Below are 22,060 nucleotides of genomic sequence, written 5' to 3' on the forward strand. Positions count from 1 at the left end.
GAATGGTCTGGTCTCCATGGCTCTTCTCACTCTGATTTCATCATTGCATGAGTTTTCAGGATAATAGAGTCAGAGCACTCGCACGCACAGGATTTGGAAGCAGCCGAGCCTCTAGTTGCTGAGTGTTTGGACTTCCACCTCCTGCAGCCCGAGGCCACTGCAGCCCCATTCATCACTGTCGTGTTTTCACTCACCAGGAGGACATGCGAAAAGGGAACACGAAAAGCTGGCTGGATCACGGGATAATCGTGCCCTGCAGGAGTGAGCGGTGTTTCTATTGCAAAGGTCCCTGGGGCGGGTGCTGCCCCTCCATCCTGGCCTCACCCACCTCTGCTCCTGGCAGGAGAAGACAGGGAGGAGGCTCTTTGGACCACTGGCGGCGCCTTCTGTGGGTGGGACCCTGCGGGCAGCTGAGCATCCTGTGCCAACCCCCTGTCTGCGTGCCAGCCCCGCTGCCTGTGTGATGCGCGTGCTGTCTTTGTCTCCTGAATATCCAAGCGCCTGGTGAGGTCAGGCAGTTGCTGGACCCTATAGAGAACATCTGAGAACAGAAGGTTCAGGTTTGGACTGGTTCCACTCCGTGTGCGGACTTCCCTCCGTCAGCTGACTGAGGGATCCTGGAAGCCCTGTTACCTGTTTACACGACGTGAACTAAAGTCAGCTGCTTGCCAGCCACGTGGCTCTTAGGGGACCTGCTTGCAGCCCCAGCAGCTGTCCTTTCATAGGCAGACACAGAGCTTCTCGGAAATTCACAGGAATGTTAAAGTGGGACCTACAAAGTGGCCTAGCACAGGACTGACTGCACTGGCCTTGCGGTGTGGGCGGTCCATCTGCCTGTCACTGGGAGGCAGTCTGACTCGGGAGGCAGCTCCTGCCTGCCTGACGATGTTCCAATCCCTCCCGCAACCCCACAGGAAAGGGGGTCCAGGCCTCTGAGAGGTCAGGTTGCAGGAGAGCTTGTGCCACGGCTACGATTGTCACTGTACCCTCTGATGGGCCCTCTGGACAACTCCTCGCATTCTGAGAGCCCTTGGCTCCGGGGCTAACACAGACCTTGGAGGGTGATGAGGGAGGGGATGTGTGTGAGTTCAAAAGTGTGGATGCAAGAGAAGGGCTTAGCCCAAGCTGACCCTGGGGGCTCTTCACGCCTGCTGGTCATTCATTGCTGGCGTCCTGCTCTCTTGACACCTCCCCTGTAGCTTCCGTGGCCCGGTCACCACGCAGCTGTGGCTTTCCAGGCTGTGGACGTCCAAGGGATACGCCAGGCTCAAGCCGAGACAGCCCATCCCATCGAAGCCCAGTGACCCAGCCTCCCTCCACATCCCTTCAGCGCCTTTTTAAAAAGTGAAGAAAAGCCGATTTAAACACAGAACAGGGACAGGAACGATTTCCCCCTTTTGTGCTCCATCTTTTATTTAAGTTGAAATCTGGCTGATTTACAATATTGTTAATTTATTCTGTACAGTGAAGCGATTCCGTTATACTATACATATACATATGCCTTCTCTTTTATATTCTTTTTCATTATGGTTTATGATAGGATACTGAATATGATTGCCTGTGCTCTACAGTGATCCCTTGTTGTTTATCCATCCTACATAGAATAGTCTGCATCTGCCAATCCCAAATTCCCAATCCTTCCCTCCCCCACCCCACTTCTTGGCAACCAGAGGTCTGTCCTCTGTGTGTCTATGTCTGTTTCTATTTTGCCGATAAGTTCATTTGTGTTATACATTAGGTTCCACATATAAGTGACATCATGTGGTATTGTCTTTGTGTGATTTTCTCCGCCTAGTATAATACTCTCTAGTTTCATCCATGTTGCTGCAAATGGCATTAATTCATTCTTTTTTATGGCTGAGTAATATTCCATTGTGTACATGTACCACATATTCTTCTGCTCACCTCTCGATGGATGCGTAGGTTGCTTCTGGGCTCCATCTGAATATTTTTTCCTGTTTCTTTTTTTAACCAGTGTAACAGGGGGAAATTATACCTTGTCGCTGTGTAATTTGCTCTTGTCTGACTGATCAGGCTGTTTGAGCTGTTTCTTTCTCAGGTTGCCTGCCTTCGGGGTAACGACTGTTCTCATGTTTTCCTTGCTGGTGTCCTGGGTGTCTTGCTCCTGCTGTGCGTCAACTCCTTGTCAGTTTTAAATCCCGCCCGGGCTCTGTTCTGTGAATACAATGTGGCCCATGGTGTCCTTTCTTGGGCAGAAATTCTTGTTTTGATGTGAGCAGATGATCCAGCTTCCTTCTGATGGTTTGTTATCTAGTGCTGAGAAACCTTCCTTAACCTCAGATCACAAAGACAGCCCCCAACCTCTCCCTCTAACTTGGAGGTCCCACTTCCCACCCTGCCTGGAGCTGACTCTGTGTGCCCTGTTCAGAGAGGAATGGGCCTGGGTTTTTCTCTCTGCTGAACCCCAACTTTCCCATCACCACCCACAGGTCAACCATCCCTCCTTACTAACTATACCTCCACGGTGCCTGGACTGCTGTCATCCTGTCTGGGGGTGTCTGAGCTCTCATCTCACCCCATCACTGGTCCATCTGCCTCTCCTTGGGCCCAAACTGGACTCTCTGTTGCTTGGGCAGTGTGGTCAGTCTCACTGCCCTGCAGGGACCCCTAATTCTTGGCAGTGAACTTGCTCCTAGTCCCTGAGCTCCCAGGGAACTCAATGAAATCCAGAGTGAAGAAGACCTCGTTGGCTGTCTGTTCTCCCTCCCTTCCCACCTCTAATGGAGGGGCCATCTCAGAGACCATCTGAAGCTGGCCTGTGGCTCACACCTGGGCATCCAACAAAGGCAGTTGTTCCTCGCCACCCCCCACCCAACGAATAACCTCAGTCTTCACGGTCCCCAGTCTCCGTACAGGAGGCCTCCCTAAGGGATTATTCTCAGGCATGAGGAGCCTGGCTTCTGGCCAGAAACGCTTTGCATACTCTCTCGGCCAACCTCAGGCCTCCCCACAGGCCTCCCCAGGATGCTGCCCTGCCCAGGTTCGGGACACAGCCAGGCACTGCCATCCTAGAGGGAGCTCTTTGTCCCCAGCCCCGGGCCTCCTTTCAGGCCTCCTGTGAAGACACTTCACACTCTGGCCCTTCCTTCTTCTCCCTCTCCTGCCCCGGGACTCATTCTGCAGGAGGCTTTTGTCCCAGGGTCCCTGGCCTGGCCCCAGTGGGCTCCCTTCCAGGGGAAGATACGGTTTTGCTTTCTGCCTTGTCTGTTGCTGTGATCAGGTCCTCCAGCCCCAGGTTGCTCAGCTCTTTCTTCAGCTGCGCTGAGTAACCGACAGGGCCGGTCACCACCCTCCCATCTTACAGATGAGGCAATTGAGGCTCAGAAGGTGCAGCGAGTCAATCTTGGGCCAGGTCTTACGAGGCTGAGGTCGGGGTTAGGACCTATGTGTAGCCAACTTTGAGTTTATCTCTGCGGCTGCTACATCCTCTTTGCTAAATTATGAGCACCAGGGGACAACTGTTTATTTTGGAAACTGGCATTTCAAGAAGCTTTTGTGGAATAGATGAAGACCACCCGAATGAGAACAAGACCCAAAGGAGAACAAGCCAGTCTATTCCACGCTGGCTCCAGCAGGCGGTCTGCCACCGTCACCTGGGTTTGGCAGAGGCTCAGGCACAGCCTGGAGTGGCCAGAAAGGCCCGGGTGTGGTCTGATGGAGGCTGTTGGCATGCGAAGCAGGGTGGATCAGAAGCTGTGCCCATGTGCCCCAGTCAAGGAGCAGGTCTGGTTTTCTCCGTGTGGCCCTGAACTGGACTTGGGGACAAATGTTAGGGAAGCTGGTGGTCACTGACCACGTTCTGGGCAACAGTGCAAAGGCTGTGGGCTGGCTTCCAGGCTGGTCACTGCAGAGGTTGTAGGACAGACCTCTCTTGGCCATGTGTCTGTGGCTTGCCCATTGTCCATCTGTGTGTCCAGCCTCCCAGGAGGTGCTGGTGACCGTGCCACATCTATTAGAGTTATCTTGCTGAACTCCATCACTGCATGTCCAAATGTCCTTTGTGAACCCTGACCTTTATGAAATCAGTCACTCAGTGGTTCCTGCATGAGCAGGACTTCCCCAGGAAGACGAACACACCGTCTCTTTAACCTGCAGAACTCTCGGCAGGGCGGGGGTGTGGAGGCTGCTCGGGCTGCACGGTGGGTAGTGGAGTGGTGGAGGGGCAGGGTACCAGGAAGAGGCTGTCTCAGTTAACAATGGAGGGAGAGGCTTGAGCTGGGATTAGTGGAATCCAGGTCTCCCTAGTTGCCGTGCCTGGGGCTTGGCCAGGTCAAGTCTTGCCCCAGCAGCTGGGCAGCCTGCCTGGTGGAGGGCACATATTTCTTGAAGGAGGGGCTGGATCTCTGTGGGGCTATAGCTAAAACCTTGACAGTGGGCCCACTGCCAGGCAAGGCCCATGTACCCTGTGTCTCTCATTTTGGGGGTGAATTTAGGGTGAGCAATGTTCACTTACAGCCCCAGGCTCTCCAGGGGCCCTTCCCAGGTACAACCTCACCCCTCACCTGGGCAGCCCAAGGCTGGGGTCAGGATCCGGCTCCCGAAACAGACTCCCCTCCACCTCCGACCATGGCATCTGTCTGAGAGCCCTGCCCCCGACACATACAGCTAATGCTCCTGCCCTCGACGTTCAGGTACATCAGAGCCCAATCCATGAGTAGTGTAGTTTGCAGCATGCGTGCTTTCCAAAGCGAAGGCCCCCACCATGTGCCGCTTCTCATGTTCAGTGGTGGAAATGACAATTGTGACCGGCCCTCCCATCACAGAGCAGCATCCATCCCTCCCTCACCACATCCTCCAAAGGGTCTTGCCTGTCTGTCCTCCCAGACCCTGCTCAGGCCACCACATCCCTGGGTCCCCAGCGCTGCTGCCCAGCTGGCGTGAGCCTAAAATCGGTGTCCGGCCTGCCCTCAGTCCCTGCACACTCGGGTAGGTCCACAGCCGGTGGGCGCCTCAAGACACACGAGGATACCCCTTGGCCCTCTCCAGGAGGACGTCAGCATCCCTGGCTATGCCCCAGGCTTGATGGCCCCTAACTCTGAAACTTGTTGAGCACTGGGGGTGGGACAGTGTGGTCTGGTTTTAAGAGCCCGGGTTCCTTGCTTGTTGAGGCCACCCACTTTCCCCGTAAGAATCTCCTGCCTTCTGGGTAGAATCCCTCTGTTCTCTGGACCTCGCCCCTCTCCCCACCCACCCTGGTCTGCTCTGGTCCCTCTCAACGCTGACCTTCCACGTTTTGCGCTCTGACTTTGAGTGGCTATCGCCCACAGTGCAGGAGACCCCGGTTCAATTCCTGGGTCGGGAAGTTCCGCTGGAGAAGGGATAGGCTACCCACTCCAGTATTCCTGGGCTTCCCTTGTGGCTCAGCTGGTAAAGAATCCTCCTGCAATGCAGGAGACCTGTGTTCGGTCCCTGAATTGGGAAGATCCCCTGGAGAAGGGAAAGGCTCCCCACTCCAGTATTCTGGCCTGCAGAATTCCATGGACTGTATAGCCCATGGGGTTCCAAAAAGGCAGACACAACTGAGCGACTTTCACTTCACTCCTCTCTTCTCTGGACTCAGAGTTTTTCCTCTTAGCTGGTTTGGAGAGACCTTTCCCTTCCTAAATCCCCTTAATTTAATGGAGAAAACACGCTCCTTGTCTTCTGCTTCATCCTCCCCGTTTGTGACACCCCGCCGGTGGGAGCCTCCACAAAGCCCCCTCTGGTCACCCTCTGGGGCCGAGCAGAGCAGCCTTGGGGCGGGTGGGGCTGGGCCTGAGTGCGGTGGGAGTGCACTGGTGCATCCTTTGTTCTCATGGCCGCAGCCCTGCTGACTTTGCTGACCCATCCCCATAGTGCCCTGACTGCCAGCTCCATTCAGGCTCAGGCCTCTTAGCAGGACCGCCAGGCCCCTAGGGAGACAGCTCTGGGGCGTGGCTTTTCATTTGCACGTGCCTGTCACTTATCCCAGCCAAAGCCTGACACATGGTGGCCAAGTCTGGAAGGGTCCAAGGGGCAGCCATGGGCTCTGCCCCGAGCCAGTCCTTCCCTCCCACTGTGGGGCCAGGGGGTAGTGGGGTTGACACGACCCCCGCCACTAGTCACAGGTGCTCACCCGGCTCCCCACTGTCCTTTCCTACCATCTGGCCTTGGGTGTGTTTTGTCTGATGACCTTGAACTTCAGCACAGGAGCCTGCTTGCTCCTCTACAGCGTGTGGAGGAGGCAGTGCCCGGGCCGGGGTGAGTCCAGGTCTTGTCAGGTGCCCGTCCTCCAGCAGCACAGGGAACCTTACAGACGGCTCTGCGGGGCATGGATGCGGTACCTGCCGCGTCCAGACCCAGATGCTTCCCGCGTGGGAGCCTGTCTCCTGGGCACCTGGGGCTAGGCGGGGCCTTCCTGGACCTCCAGCAGGGCCAGCACAGAGCCTGTCAGTCGGAGGACAGGGTGGAGGCGTGGGGAGGAGAGGTCACGGCAGACCCATTGGGTTGTAAGCTCTCTGTGCCTCTGTCTGCTCACTGGTTAGAGGGAAGTTGTGACACCCAGCTTGCAGAGCTCTTGTGAAGATGCTGAAGTCACACCCGGGCACCCTGTAACCCACCTGTGATTTCCTTGACACAGACCTGCGGCCCCTGGATGTGCTGGCAGAGGCGGTCCCTCCCGATGGCTCTGCAGTCGGGGTCAGGGTGATGCAGGTCCAAGGCGCACGAGGACTCCAGCTCTCAGCCGCCGCGCCCCATGCCCTGAGCTTCCCTGCCTCGAGGATTTTCTTCAGATGTGACCTCTTCCCGGAGGAATTTTCCATCGTTGTGACCTTGAGAGTCCCCAGCCTGCCCCCTAAGGTCAGTGACTCCTCCTGCTCTACCTGTAGAGCCTGTGGCTTTACCCCTGTGCCTTTGCGTGTTCCCCATGCCAGAGTGTGCAGAGGGCACGACCAGCCCATCAAGAGGTCAAGAGTGGCCGGCCTTGGTAGGTACTGAGGTGCCCATTGCTGTGAGTGTGCAGGCAGGGCCTGCGTGACCGTCGCCAGGGGTCTGTATAGCAGCTGTAACTTTCCGGTGTGCTTAGCTGTCAAAGGCGAGGGATGATGCCGCAGGTTTTACTTTGACGTCCTATGGCAGGAAATGTGAACAAAATAACAAAACATACCCTTCTGGGGTCTGCTTACCTGTGATTTGCAGTCCCATCTAGCCCAGATCCAGCTAACATCCCCATCCTCTCCTGCCAGGACGGGAGCACTTTGGAAGGTTCCGCAGGGTCCGGGAGAGGCAATTGCTAGGCATGCAACCCATCCTTCATGTTCCAAGTCAGGATCCTCCATCTTGTCTTAGCAGTGTCCATGCGGGCTCAGTTGTGTCCAACTCTTTGTGACTCCATAGACTGTAGCCCACCAGGCTCCTCTGCCCATGGAATTTTCCAGGGAAGAATACTGGAGTGGGTTGCCATTTCCTCCTCCAAGAGATCTTCCCGACCTAGGGATTGAACCCACGTCTCCTGTGTCTCCTGAATTGGCAGGTGGATGTTTTACCACAGAGCCACCTGGAAAGCCCCATCCTTCCATAACCGAGACTCTTGCTGTGGGTTTTCTGTCAACTGTGATTCCATCCTGATACTCTACAGGGACTTCTGCTCGATCATCCTCTCTGCTTTCATTCCACACAATCTACCTGCAAACCCATCTGCTGAGTTTTCAGCTCCAGCCATTGCATTTTCAGTACTGTAATTTCCATTGTCTTCTATTTTATGTAATTTCCAGTTCTCAGGTAGAAGTCTTTGTCATGTCAGCTACTTTCTTGAACAAGATTCAATCCACGGGTCTCCCAGAAAATTGACTCCATCTCCTTATTTCCTGTGATTCTCAGTAACTTTTTAAAAACAGGTTTGTTGAGCCATGATTCAGATATCTGAGGTGCACATGTCGGGGCATTGGGTGCAGTCAACCTCCAAGCGCAACCCTCACCACAGCCTGTTGTAGCTCATGCCTGTTACCTCAGAAGGAAGCCCTTAGCCCATTGGCTCCCACCCTTCACCCCACACTCCCCACCCCCAGCCCTAGGCAGCAACCCATTGACTTTACATTATCTTTGGGTTTGCCTGGACGTTTCATAGCACTGGAATCATGTAATATGTGGTCTTTGTAACTGGCTTATGTGGTATGTGTCCAAGGTTCACCCGTGTCATAACGTGTGTCAGGGCTTCACTCATTTTTGTGGCCACACTGTAGATTACTGTGAGGATATACCACATTTTGATCACCCCATCCATCACTGATGGACATTTGGCTTGTTGCTGTCTTCTGGATATTATGAATAATGCTACTATAAACATTCACGTGCACATTTTTGTACTGGCATGGATTTTCGTCTCTCTTGGGTATATACTTAGTGGAGTTGATGGCTCTTGCATCAGTGGGTTAACATTTTAGAAACTGCCAGACTGTCTCCCAAAGTCGCTGCACCATCTGACATCCCCATCAGCCCTGGATGAAGGTTGCGGTTTCTCCACATCCTCCCCAACCCTTGTTGGTATCTGACTTCCTTATCCTAGTGACCTTTGTGGGCATGAAGCAGTATCTCACTGTGGCTTTGATTTCATTCCCTTGATGAGTAGTGATGGTGTGTATTTTTTTCATGTGCATACCAGCCATTTACGTCTCTTCTTTGGAGGAATGTCTATTCAAGTCCTCTGCCTAGTTTTTAATTGGATTATTTGCCTTTTAAATTGTTGTGTTATGAGAGTTCTTTATATATCCTATATATATATCCTTATGCTATACAGGATTTTCAAATATTTTTCCCCATTCTATGGATTGTATTTTCACTTTCTTGACGGTCTCCTTTGAAGTACAAAATGTTTTAATTTTGATGAAGTCATATTTACCTATTTTTTTTCTTGCTTATACTTTTAAAGCCATATCTTAGAATCCAGTGCCAGATCTGAGGACATGAAGATTTATCCCAAAGTTTTCTCTAAGAGCTTTATAGAATTAGCTTTTAAAAAAATTTTTTTTAAATAACTTAAAAAAAACTTTTTGGTTGTGCTGAGTCTTCGTTGTTGGCACAGAGACATCTATGTCCTGGCTATTATAAACAGTGCTGCGATGAACATTGGGGTACACATGTCTCTTTCAATTCTGGCTTCCTCGGTGTGTATGCCCAGCAGTGGGATTACTGGGTCATATGGCAGTTCTATTTCCAGGTTTTTAAGGAATCTCCACACTGTTCCCCATAGTGGCTATACTAGTTTGCATTCCCACCAACAGTGTAAGAGCGTTCCCTTTTCTCCACACCCTCTCCAGCATTTATTGTTTTTAGATTTTTGGGTAGCAGCCATTCTGACTGTCATGAGATGGTACCTCATTGTAGTTTTGATTTGCATTTCTCTGATAATGAGTGATGTTGAGCATCTTTTCATGTGTTTGTTAGCCATCTGTATGTCTTCCTTGGAGAAATGTCTGTTTAGTTATTTGGCCCATTTTTTCATTGGGTCATTTATTTTTCTGGAATTGAGCTACAGGAGTTGCTTGTATATTTTTGAGATTAATTCTTTGTCAGTTGCTTCATTTGTTATTATTTTCTCCCATTCTGAAGGCTGTTTTTTACCTTACTTATAGTTTCCTTTGTTGTGCAAAAGCTTTTAAGTTTAATTAGGTCCCATTTGTTTATTTTTGCTTTTATTTCCATTACTCTGGGAGGTGGATCAGAGAGGATCCTTGTGTGATTTATGTCAGAGAGTGTATATAGCATTATTGATTGACAGTTTATACTTTGAGCAATTTGAGAATACATGGTCCCATTGACTCGGGTCTCCATTGTTTCTGATGGGAAGCCAGCTGTAAGTCTTACTGGGATTCCCTTGTGAGTGACTCAGCATTTTTCTCCTTCTCCTTTTGAGATTTTCTCCATGTTTTTGACTTTCAGTGTATTTACTAGGATGTGTCTGTTTGTGACTCTTGTGTGTGTATCTCATTTGGAATTTATTCAACCTCCTGGATGTGTAGGTTAAAGTTATTCAATACATTTATGCAGTTTTAACCTATTATTTCTTTAAGGTAATATTTCTCCATTGTGGTCTGACTGCCATGCAGTCCTATAGTCGAGTCCCCAGCCCCACTCATCAGAGGTCAGTGAAGGCTGGAACTCAGAAGCCCACTGGCCCCTGACAAGTCTTCTATGGAATCTGGGGGCTACCTGTAGACAAGGGCATCACCAAGGTCCTGCCCTTGCCCCTTCAGAGACTTGGAAGAACACAATGGCTGAAAAATGCGGACACACAGGGTCGTGGCCAGATGCCGTTGTGGTCACTAGATCACAGCTGTAGATGGAGTTCTGGAGACGCATTGTGCAGATGTCTGTGCACAAGACTCGTGGACAACCAGGCCCTCCTACTGACCTTTACTATGCAGACTCCAGGACCTCATCCTGGTGAACTCCTACCAGTGGAAGGGATCCTTGAGGGAGGAGATGTTGTTCTAATCAGCACCCAGGGCTGCAGGAGCCCCTGACATTGTCTGGACTGTGAGGAGAGGAGGAAGGTGTGAGCATTAAGACTCTTTTGTGCAGCTTCTATAAAAGCTCAGCTGCAATGCAGCAAAAGGCAATTGTTCCAGTGGTCATTCTCTCTGGGCTAGCCTGCATTGGCATCCGAGCCCTTCTCTGTGAGCCAGTCTCTGCCCCAGGAGGACACAGCCCCTCACATCTGACCCAGGGTTCACTACTGGTAGACACAGGTCCCCTCATCTCCCTCAACAACCACAGTGTCAGCTCACAAAATGCAGCCTGCTCTATCAGCTCACACCCTGCAGCCACGCTAGTGGGGCATGGCCAGACCTGTCCACTCCTGAACATACCTCCCTTCTGTCAAAGCCCTGATTCTGGGATTGGCTCTCGTCCCTTCCTTGGGACTAGGAGTTTTGCTTACAAGAGTAGCTGCTGTCCCCACTGGAGCAGAGGACCTTTGCTCTCAGAAAGTTATGTGACTGCTACTGTCCTTGCAAAGGCATCAAAAGCTTTGTTATTATCTTTCCTCTGGAGACAAACATGGGCAGGATATCCCTGCCTCCACTCAGGAGCCTCACCAGCCAAAGGTATTTATAGACAGTGACCAGTGCTGCCAAAACAGAGCATGACACTAAACAAAAACAAGGAAGGAAAGACTTCATCAGGCTGCGGCCAGACAACACACAACACAGAGGAGAGGTATAAAGCTGGCAGCTCTGGGCACTCACACACACACTCACTCACACTCACATCCTCACCCTCCTCTGGCCCCACAACCCCACCATGGCTTTCTCCACCCTGTCTGCCTGTTCCAGCGACCTGAGCTACAGCAGCCGGGTCTGCCTGCCCGGGTCCTATGACTCCTGCACCGACTCCTCCTGGCAGGTGGACGACTGTCCAGAGAGCTGCTGTGAGCCCCCCTGCTGTGCCCCCAGCTGCTGCGCCCCGGCCCCACGCCTGACCCTCCTCTGCGCCCCAGGGAGCTACAAGTCCAGCAGCTCCTGCCTGGCCTTGGGCTGCCAGCAGTCTAGCTGCCAGCCCTCCTGCTGCATATCCTCCCCTTGCCAGCAGGCCTGCTGCAGGCCTGTCTGCTGCAGGCCTGTCTGCTGCAGGCCCGTCTGCTGCACGCCTGTCTGTTGCACGCCTGTCTGCTGCAGGCCCGTGTGCTGTGAGTCCTCCCCTTGCTCAGCCTCCTTGTGCTGCCAGCCCAACCCCTGCTCCTCGGTCAGTTGCAGACCCTCCTCCTCTGTGTCCCTGCTCTGCCGTCCTGTGTGCCGCCCCGCCTGCTGCGTGCCCGCCTCCTCCTGCCAGCCCAGCTGCTGCCGCCCGGCCTCCTGCGTGTCCCTGCTCTGCCGGCCCGCGTGCTCCCGCCCTGCTTGCTGCATCCCAACCTTGGCCCCGGAGCCCTGTTGCTGACCTGGCACATTGCCAACTCCTTCCAGGGCCAACGCTCACTTTCACCTCAAACCTGTAGCCTTGAGCCCAGTCTGGGGTCTCCTTCTGCTCCAGAATTTTCTAGTAGCAGCCTGGGCTGGCTCCTGGTTCCCTCCAGGCCCTGAGATTCAGCCAGCAGCCTGCTGTCCATCCTTGTTGGTCATGGATTTTGTCCTGACCTAGGTGAGGAGTCTGCCTGTTAACAAATAAAGTCACTGTCATGCCATCTCTGTGCCTGGAGTGCATATCTGGTCAAACCCTGGGAAAGACCTTTGTTGTGGACAGTGGGCTGGGCTGGCTTAGAAACCTGGTCTTGAGCTGGGTTCAGAACAGTAACATCATCAGGCTCGGCTCCCCCACACCCTGCTCCTCACTGCCTGGGTGTCCTGTGGCCATAGATCTACTGCAGCCTCCAGTCCAGAGCATCCTGCTCGCCTGTAGACCGTGCATGAAGTGAGTGATGGGGGGGGAGTGGGGCAGATGTTCAGGCCCCGGGCTTGCACACTGGGAACATGGGGCCTCACTAGTGACAAAGGAGACCCCGTTTAATAAACATCTGCCTTGAATACGTGAAGCTTACTCCAGAAGCAGCGTCAGACAGGCTGGTGCCAGCCGTCCTCCAGTGCCCTGGACATGAGTGGGAGTGCTTTCCTCTGTGTGCAGAGGTGTGGATGGTGAGAGCCGCATGCAGTGATGTTGGGAGCCTGTGTGAGTCAGGGTTCACCACAGAAAGAAACAATAAGCCATGTGCACAAAGCTACTGACAAATGACAACAATCCAAAAGCTTAGCGTTTCGGTACACCTGATATTGATGAAGTATCAGAACCTCACCAGGGTCGCTGCCTGGGAAGGATCAGACTGTGTGTGACCAACTGAACCCATCGCTCTGGCTGTTTAGACTTTTCTTCCTCTCCTTCTCACCTACACCTGCCCAATTCCCCACGGGCTCCTGTGTGTTTCCTCACTTGGGCCTTTGTCTTCTTTCTTTCTGGTTTTTCTTTTTAAGATTTTTTTTAACCTGGACCATTTTTAAAGTCTTTATTGAATTTGTTCCCACGTTGTTTCTTTTTTATGATTTGGTTTTTCTGGCCGAAGGGCGTGTGGGGTCTTGGCTCCCTGACCAGGGGCTGAACCCACACTCCAGGCACTGGAAGGTGGATCCTTAACCCCTGGACCTCCAGGGGAGGCCCATCATTTGTCTTGTCTCTCTAAATGTTTCTCCAGGAGGGAAACATGCATAGAGTGTTTTCTAAGCTCTTGCTTATGTGAAAATTCACTGCTGTTCTCTTTACTTGAGAAAGATACAATGGGCTTCTCAGGTGGTACTAGTGGTAAAGAATTGGCCTGCCAGTGCAGGAGATAGATGTAATAATTTGACAATAGGAAAAATCACCTTAGTCCCGAGTGTACCCCCAGAAGCTCTGTGTCTTTCACTGTTTGGTGGGAGAGGTCTGGGGTCTGCTCGGTAATAGTTCATTTCCAACCAGACTGTCTGCCATTTCTTCCTGCCTGGAGATGGAGCTGCCCTTCATGCAGTTCATTTAAAAACGGCCAATTTGTTAAACTCAGCAGTGGCCACAGGACTGGGTAAGGTCAGTTTCCATTCCAGTCCCTAAGAAAGGCAATGCCAGTGAATGCTCCAACTACCGCACAATTGCACTCATCTCACACACTAGCAGAGTGATGCTCAAAATTCTCCAAGCCAGCCTTCAACACTGCGAGAACTGTGAACTACCAGATGTTCAAGCTGGTTTTAGAAAAGGCAGAGGAACCAGAGATCAAATGGCAGACATCCGCTGGATCATCAAAAAAGCAAGAGAGTTCCAGAAAAACATCGATTTCTGCTTTATTGACTATGCCAAAGCCTTCGACTGTGTGGATCATAATAAACTGTGGAAAATTCTGAAAGAGATGGGAATACCAGACCACCTGACCTGCCCCTTGAGAAAGCTGTATGCAGGTCAGGAAGCAACAGTTAAACCTGCACGTGGAACAACAGACTGGTTCCAAATAGGAAAAGGAGTACATCAAGGCTGTATATTGTCACCATGCTTATTTAACTTATATGCAGACTACATCATGAGAAAGCCCGGGCTGGCTGAAGGACAAGCTGGAATCAAGATTGCTGGGAGAAATATCAAGAACCTCAGATATGCAGATGACACCACCCGTATGTCAGAAAGTGAAGGAGAACCAAAGAACCACTTGATGAAAGTGAAAGAGGAGAGTGAAAAAATTGGCTTAAAGCTCATCATTCAGAAAACAAAGATCATGGCATCTGGTCCCATCACTTCATGGCAGATAGATAGAAACAGTGGAAACAGTGACTGACTTTATTTTTTGGGCTCCAAAATCACTGCAGATGGTGATAGCAGCCATGAAATAAAAAGACACTTACTCCTTGGAAGAAAAGTTATGCCCAACCTAGACAGCATATTAAAAAGCAGAGACATTACTTTGCCAAGAAAGGTCTGTCTAGTCAAAGCTATGTTTTTTCCAGTAGTTGTGTATGGATGTGAGAGTTGGACTATGAAGAAAGCTGAGTGCAGAAGAATTGATGCTTGTGAACTGTGGTGTTGGAGAAGACTCTTGAGAGTCCCTTGGACTGCAAGGAGATCCAACCAGTCCATCCTAAAGGAAATCAGTCCTGAATGTTCATCAAAGGACTGATGCTGAAGCTGAAACTCTAGTCCTTTGGCCTCCTGATGCGAAGAGCTGACTCATTTGAAAAGACCGTGATGCTGGCAAAGATTGAAGACAGGTGGAGAAGGGGATGACAGAGGATGAGATGGTTGGATGGCATCACCGACTCAATGGACATGAGTTTGAGTAAACTCCAGGAGTTAGTGATGGACAGGGAGGCCTGGCGTGCTGTGGTCCATGGGGTCACAGTCAGACATGACTGAGCGACTGGACTGAACTAACTGAATGTGTGTTTGTGGTGGGCTCTAAAAATCAGATGCTCTTGAATTCCTGAGGCCCTTCCAGTCCAAACACATGCACCTTGGTGCACTCCGCTCAGAGTGGTTCGTGTTCAGCCCTGTCTTTATTGTCTTTTCCTAGTTCTTCCTTCTTCCCTGTTAGCAACTGAGCGGTCACGTTTGGTGTCGGCGAAACACATGGTCTGTTTACTACATTTTGTCTCATCATATTTGGGGATTTATGCTTTACCTCTGTTTGGCTTCCCTTGTGGCTCAGCTGGTAAAGAATCTGCCTGCAATGCGGGAGACCTGTATTCGATCCCTGGGTTGGGAAGATCCCCTGAAGAAAGGAAAGCCTACCCACTCCAGTATTCTGGCCTGGAGAATTCAATGGCCTGTATAATCCATGGGGTGGCAAAAAGTCAGACACGACTGAGCAACTTTCACTACACTCTGTTGGGGTAAGAAGTGGCACCTCATCCAGTATCCTTGCTTGGAGAATCCCATGGGCAGAGGAACCTGGCGGGCTACAGTTCCATGGGGTCACAGAGAGTCAGGCACGAATGAGCCCCTGAGCAAGCATGCATACTTTACCTCTGTGGATTGGAGGAACTAGCAGTGTTTGTGCTGAAAACCACAGAGTTGATTTTCTGTGGGGTTAATTTTTCTCTTTCCCACCTCTGTTGTAAATTTTCAGCACAGCTGCCTGGAGGTAAATTGCCTTGGACACATGCTTCCTTCTGTATCTAGCACTGAAGTTGGCCTGGGGGAATGCCTGGGTACGAGCCTCCATCCTATGTACAGATGGCTGGCTTCCAGTCCGAGTCCTGATACTTTGGGCTGTGTGACCTGGAGATGGTTCCTTAAGTTCTCTGTGCCTGGGCTTCTCAACTATTTACAGAATCTTTCATGCTGAGTGGATGTGAAATCAAGTGACTTGGCAGTGTAGAGCGTTCAGGTCACCACCTGGCCTAGAACAGGTGCTCAGACACTGTCATCTGACGCCACAGCCATGGTCAGCACCACCATGATGCTGCCCAGATGTCACGGTCTTCCCCAGAGTCAGCCCTTGCTGACTTTCTGTTCCAGGCTCCCTGGGATCACATCTTCTTGTATCCACGTGGAAAACCAACTCTTGCCTCAGCTTTACTTTTGCCTGTTGCCTCGCGTTCTCGAGTCTCTGCAGCTCACACGTGGGGCCTCCAGGAGGAGACCCTCCCTCTCTCTGAGTCTTTCTGGGCATCACCTTTGAGGAAGACAAACTCTGGCCAGAGGGGCAGGTTGCTCAGCTGAGAAGTGTGGGGTGAACAGGGTGTGCTGTGAACAGTTGGGTTTGGGTGAAAGGTTGAGGAACTCGGCCCCTGACTCAGACACCTGTGAGCGCTGCTCCCTGAAGAGATCTCCTAACAGATGCCATGTATGACCACGCTCCATTAACGCTCCTCTCAGGCACACTGGCTGGGCTGCAGGGGACTGGATGTCCCATTCACCATGCCTCCTACTGACAGAGCAGCTGTTGGAGGTGGGGTGTCAGGATCTCCCAGCAGCCCCTGCGGAAGATGACACATACCTGGTTCTATGGTCACATCCCCTGGATGTGGTCACATCCCACTTGCATTTTACAGACATGCACATGTCACATTACACCTAAATTTTAAAATGCATAAATGTCAAAATAATATTAAAAGTACTGTGCCTCAAACAGAGGAGAGCTGCGACATCTAAATTCACCAATTTAGAGGTATGTTCACCTCTAAACCTCACTCAGCATCGTTCCTCTTGTTCAGTAGCTCAGTTGTGTCCCACTTTTCGTGACCCCATGGACTACAGCACAACAGGATTCCCTGTCCTTCACCATCTCCCAGAGCTTGCTGAAACTCATGTCCATTGAGTCAGTCTTGCTATCTAACCAAGTGATCCTCTGTTGTCCCTTCTCCTCCTGCTTTAATCTTTCCCAGCATCAGGATCTTTTCTAATGAGTCAGCTCTTTGGATTAGGTGGCCAAAGGATTGGAGCTTTGGCTTCAGCATCAGTCCTTCCAATGAATATTCAGGGTTCATTTCCTTTAGGATCTTACCTCAGATATTTTCTATATCTTTTCTGGAGCCAAACAACGGAGAGATGGGAAAACATCCTGCAACATGGGATATTTATACTCACAGGTTTAATGAGTGAAAACTGTTGTGGAAACTATGTCAGCACTAATGAGGGGCTCCTGCAGCCAGCTCTCAACCCCAACAAGGAAGGGAGGGCCTGGGAGTCTCCTGTGGGGACAACAGAAGCCAGGGGCCAGGTATAAAAGCCCTGCATCCCCAAGCACCTCACACACACAGCTCACACACTCACACACACTCAATCCGTCGTCCAGCCCAACCGCCTCTACCATGGCCGCCTCCACCCTGTCTGTCTGCTCCAGCGACCTGAGCTACAACTGTCCAGAGAGCTACTGCGAGCCCCCCTGCTGTGCCCCCAGCTGCTGTGCCCCGGCCCCCCGCCTGACCCTCCTCTGTGCCCCAGTGAGCTGCGAGTCCAGCCCCTGCTGCCAGCCCTCCTGCTGCACCTCCTCCCCCTGCCAGCAAGACTGCTGTGAGCCCGTCTGCTGCAGGCCCGTCTGCTGCAGGCCCGTCTGCTGTGAGCCCGTCTGCTGCAGCCCAGTCTGCTGTAGGCCCGTCTGCTGCAGGCCGGTCTGCTGCACGCCTGTCTGTTGCACGCCTGTCTGCTGCAGGCCCGTGTGCTGTGAGTCCTCCCCTTGCTCAGCCTCCTTGTGCTGCCAGCCCAACCCCTGCTCCTCGGTCAGTTGCAGACCCTCCTCCTCCGTGTCCCTGCTCTGCCGTCCTGTGTGCCGCCCCGCCTGCTGCGTGCCCGCCTCCTCCTGCCAGCCCAGCTGCTGCCGCCCGGCCTCCTGCGTGTCCCTGCTCTGCCGGCCCGCGTGCTCCCGCCCTGCTTGCTGCATCCCAACTGTGGCCCCGGAGCCCTGTTGCTGACCTGGCACATTGCCAACTCCTTCCAGGGCGAACGCTCACTTTCACCTGAAACTTCTGTAGCCTTGAGCCCAGTCTGGGGTCTCCTTCTGCCCCAGGATTTCCTGTTAGCAGGCTGGGCTGGCTCCTGGTTCCTTCCAGGCCCTGAGATTCAGCCAGCATCCTGCTGTCCATCCTTGTTGGTCATGGATTTTGTCCTGACCTAGGTGAGGGGTCTGCCTGTTAACAAATAAAGTCACTGTCATGCCATCTCTGTGCCTGGAGTGCATATCTGGTCAAACCCTGGGAAAGACCTTTGTTGTGGACAGTGGGCTGGGCTGGCTTAGAAACCTGGTCTTGAGCTGGGTTCAGAACAGTAACATCATCAGGCTCGGCTCCCCCACACCCTGCTCCTCACTGCCTGGGTGTCCTGTGGCCATAGATCTACTGCAGCCTCCAGTCCAGAGCATCCTGCTCACCTGTAGACCGTGCATGAAGTGAGTGATGGGGGGGGAGTGGGGCAGATGTTCAGGCCCCGGGCTTGCACACTGGGAACATGGGGCCTCACTAGTGACAAAGGAGACCCCGTTTAATAAACATCTGCCTTGAATACGTGAAGCTTACTCCAGAAGCAGCGTCAGACAGGCTGGTGCCAGCCGTCCTCCAGTGCCCTGGACATGAGTGGGAGTGCTTTCCTCTGTGTGCAGAGGTGTGGATGGTGAGAGCCGCATGCAGTGATGTTGGGAGCCTGTGTGAGTCAGGGTTCACCACAGAAAGAAACAATAAGCCATGTGCACAAAGCTACTGACAAATGACAACAATCCAAAAGCTTAGCGTTTCGGTACACCTGATATTGATGAAGTATCAGAACCTCACCAGGGTCGCTGCCTGGGAAGGATCAGACTGTGTGTGACCAACTGAACCCATCGCTCTGGCTGTTTAGACTTTTCTTCCTCTCCTTCTCACCTACACCTGCCCAATTCCCCACGGGCTCCTGTGTGTTTCCTCACTTGGGCCTTTGTCTTCTTTCTTTCTGGTTTTTCTTTTTAAGATTTTTTTTAACCTGGACCATTTTTAAAGTCTTTATTGAATTTGTTCCCACGTTGTTTCTTTTTTATGATTTGGTTTTTCTGGCCGAAGGGCGTGTGGGGTCTTGGCTCCCTGACCAGGGGCTGAACCCACACTCCAGGCACTGGAAGGTGGATCCTTAACCCCTGGACCTCCAGGGGAGGCCCATCATTTGTCTTGTCTCTCTAAATGTTTCTCCAGGAGGGAAACATGCATAGAGTGTTTTCTAAGCTCTTGCTTATGTGAAAATTCACTGCTGTTCTCTTTACTTGAGAAAGATACAATGGGCTTCTCAGGTGGTACTAGTGGTAAAGAATTGGCCTGCCAGTGCAGGAGATAGATGTAATAATTTGACAATAGGAAAAATCACCTTAGTCCCGAGTGTACCCCCAGAAGCTCTGTGTCTTTCACTGTTTGGTGGGAGAGGTCTGGGGTCTGCTCGGTAATAGTTCATTTCCAACCAGACTGTCTGCCATTTCTTCCTGCCTGGAGATGGAGCTGCCCTTCATGCAGTTCATTTAAAAACGGCCAATTTGTTAAACTCAGCAGTGGCCACAGGACTGGGTAAGGTCAGTTTCCATTCCAGTCCCTAAGAAAGGCAATGCCAGTGAATGCTCCAACTACCGCACAATTGCACTCATCTCACACACTAGCAGAGTGATGCTCAAAATTCTCCAAGCCAGCCTTCAACACTGCGAGAACTGTGAACTACCAGATGTTCAAGCTGGTTTTAGAAAAGGCAGAGGAACCAGAGATCAAATGGCAGACATCCGCTGGATCATCAAAAAAGCAAGAGAGTTCCAGAAAAACATCGATTTCTGCTTTATTGACTATGCCAAAGCCTTCGACTGTGTGGATCATAATAAACTGTGGAAAATTCTGAAAGAGATGGGAATACCAGACCACCTGACCTGCCCCTTGAGAAAGCTGTATGCAGGTCAGGAAGCAACAGTTAAACCTGCACGTGGAACAACAGACTGGTTCCAAATAGGAAAAGGAGTACATCAAGGCTGTATATTGTCACCATGCTTATTTAACTTATATGCAGACTACATCATGAGAAAGCCCGGGCTGGCTGAAGGACAAGCTGGAATCAAGATTGCTGGGAGAAATATCAAGAACCTCAGATATGCAGATGACACCACCCGTATGTCAGAAAGTGAAGGAGAACCAAAGAACCACTTGATGAAAGTGAAAGAGGAGAGTGAAAAAATTGGCTTAAAGCTCATCATTCAGAAAACAAAGATCATGGCATCTGGTCCCATCACTTCATGGCAGATAGATAGAAACAGTGGAAACAGTGACTGACTTTATTTTTTGGGCTCCAAAATCACTGCAGATGGTGATAGCAGCCATGAAATAAAAAGACACTTACTCCTTGGAAGAAAAGTTATGCCCAACCTAGACAGCATATTAAAAAGCAGAGACATTACTTTGCCAAGAAAGGTCTGTCTAGTCAAAGCTATGTTTTTTCCAGTAGTTGTGTATGGATGTGAGAGTTGGACTATGAAGAAAGCTGAGTGCAGAAGAATTGATGCTTGTGAACTGTGGTGTTGGAGAAGACTCTTGAGAGTCCCTTGGACTGCAAGGAGATCCAACCAGTCCATCCTAAAGGAAATCAGTCCTGAATGTTCATCAAAGGACTGATGCTGAAGCTGAAACTCTAGTCCTTTGGCCTCCTGATGCGAAGAGCTGACTCATTTGAAAAGACCGTGATGCTGGCAAAGATTGAAGACAGGTGGAGAAGGGGATGACAGAGGATGAGATGGTTGGATGGCATCACCGACTCAATGGACATGAGTTTGAGTAAACTCCAGGAGTTAGTGATGGACAGGGAGGCCTGGCGTGCTGTGGTCCATGGGGTCACAGTCAGACATGACTGAGCGACTGGACTGAACTAACTGAATGTGTGTTTGTGGTGGGCTCTAAAAATCAGATGCTCTTGAATTCCTGAGGCCCTTCCAGTCCAAACACATGCACCTTGGTGCACTCCGCTCAGAGTGGTTCGTGTTCAGCCCTGTCTTTATTGTCTTTTCCTAGTTCTTCCTTCTTCCCTGTTAGCAACTGAGCGGTCACGTTTGGTGTCGGCGAAACACATGGTCTGTTTACTACATTTTGTCTCATCATATTTGGGGATTTATGCTTTACCTCTGTTTGGCTTCCCTTGTGGCTCAGCTGGTAAAGAATCTGCCTGCAATGCGGGAGACCTGTATTCGATCCCTGGGTTGGGAAGATCCCCTGAAGAAAGGAAAGCCTACCCACTCCAGTATTCTGGCCTGGAGAATTCAATGGCCTGTATAATCCATGGGGTGGCAAAAAGTCAGACACGACTGAGCAACTTTCACTACACTCTGTTGGGGTAAGAAGTGGCACCTCATCCAGTATCCTTGCTTGGAGAATCCCATGGGCAGAGGAACCTGGCGGGCTACAGTTCCATGGGGTCACAGAGAGTCAGGCACGAATGAGCCCCTGAGCAAGCATGCATACTTTACCTCTGTGGATTGGAGGAACTAGCAGTGTTTGTGCTGAAAACCACAGAGTTGATTTTCTGTGGGGTTAATTTTTCTCTTTCCCACCTCTGTTGTAAATTTTCAGCACAGCTGCCTGGAGGTAAATTGCCTTGGACACATGCTTCCTTCTGTATCTAGCACTGAAGTTGGCCTGGGGGAATGCCTGGGTACGAGCCTCCATCCTATGTACAGATGGCTGGCTTCCAGTCCGAGTCCTGATACTTTGGGCTGTGTGACCTGGAGATGGTTCCTTAAGTTCTCTGTGCCTGGGCTTCTCAACTATTTACAGAATCTTTCATGCTGAGTGGATGTGAAATCAAGTGACTTGGCAGTGTAGAGCGTTCAGGTCACCACCTGGCCTAGAACAGGTGCTCAGACACTGTCATCTGACGCCACAGCCATGGTCAGCACCACCATGATGCTGCCCAGATGTCACGGTCTTCCCCAGAGTCAGCCCTTGCTGACTTTCTGTTCCAGGCTCCCTGGGATCACATCTTCTTGTATCCACGTGGAAAACCAACTCTTGCCTCAGCTTTACTTTTGCCTGTTGCCTCGCGTTCTCGAGTCTCTGCAGCTCACACGTGGGGCCTCCAGGAGGAGACCCTCCCTCTCTCTGAGTCTTTCTGGGCATCACCTTTGAGGAAGACAAACTCTGGCCAGAGGGGCAGG

The 22,060-nt window shown here is 51.5% G+C and overlaps 3 protein-coding genes across 6 annotated transcripts in view; all 3 read left to right on the top strand.

Moving 5' to 3' along the window:
* Window positions 1-22,060, top strand: part of TSPEAR (thrombospondin type laminin G domain and EAR repeats) — a 149,148-nt gene that overhangs the window by 78,648 nt on the left and 48,440 nt on the right. The window contains exon 2 of the mRNA XM_043874650.1: window positions 6,620-6,840. Coding sequence (XP_043730585.1) covers window positions 6,620-6,840 — 221 coding nt within the window. The remainder of the gene's footprint in view (window positions 1-6,619; window positions 6,841-22,060) is intronic.
* LOC122675672 (keratin-associated protein 10-8-like) overlaps window positions 11,227-22,060 on the top strand; it is a 32,377-nt gene continuing 21,543 nt past the window's right edge. For both annotated transcript variants that reach the window (XM_043874656.1, XM_043874657.1), the window contains exon 1: window positions 11,227-11,568. In XM_043874656.1, the coding sequence (XP_043730591.1) occupies window positions 11,281-11,568 (288 nt within the window). In that variant the 5' untranslated portion in view covers window positions 11,227-11,280. The remainder of the gene's footprint in view (window positions 11,569-22,060) is intronic.
* Window positions 17,177-18,083, top strand: LOC122675675 (keratin-associated protein 10-8-like). Of its 3 annotated transcripts, none has more exons than XM_043874668.1 (2): window positions 17,177-17,473; window positions 17,519-18,083. In XM_043874668.1, exons 1-2 carry the CDS (start codon window positions 17,238-17,240, stop codon window positions 17,835-17,837), a joined length of 555 nt encoding a protein of 184 aa, XP_043730603.1. In that variant the 5' UTR covers window positions 17,177-17,237; the 3' UTR covers window positions 17,838-18,083. The 3 variants fall into 3 exon arrangements, with proteins under 3 accessions (XP_043730603.1, XP_043730604.1, XP_043730602.1); XM_043874669.1 differs by having other exon boundaries at window positions 17,177-17,458; XM_043874667.1 differs by having other exon boundaries at window positions 17,177-18,083.

The sequence above is a fragment of the Cervus elaphus genome, chromosome 19, assembly GCF_910594005.1.
Source record: "Cervus elaphus chromosome 19, mCerEla1.1, whole genome shotgun sequence".
Lineage (NCBI taxonomy): Eukaryota > Metazoa > Chordata > Mammalia > Artiodactyla > Cervidae > Cervus > Cervus elaphus.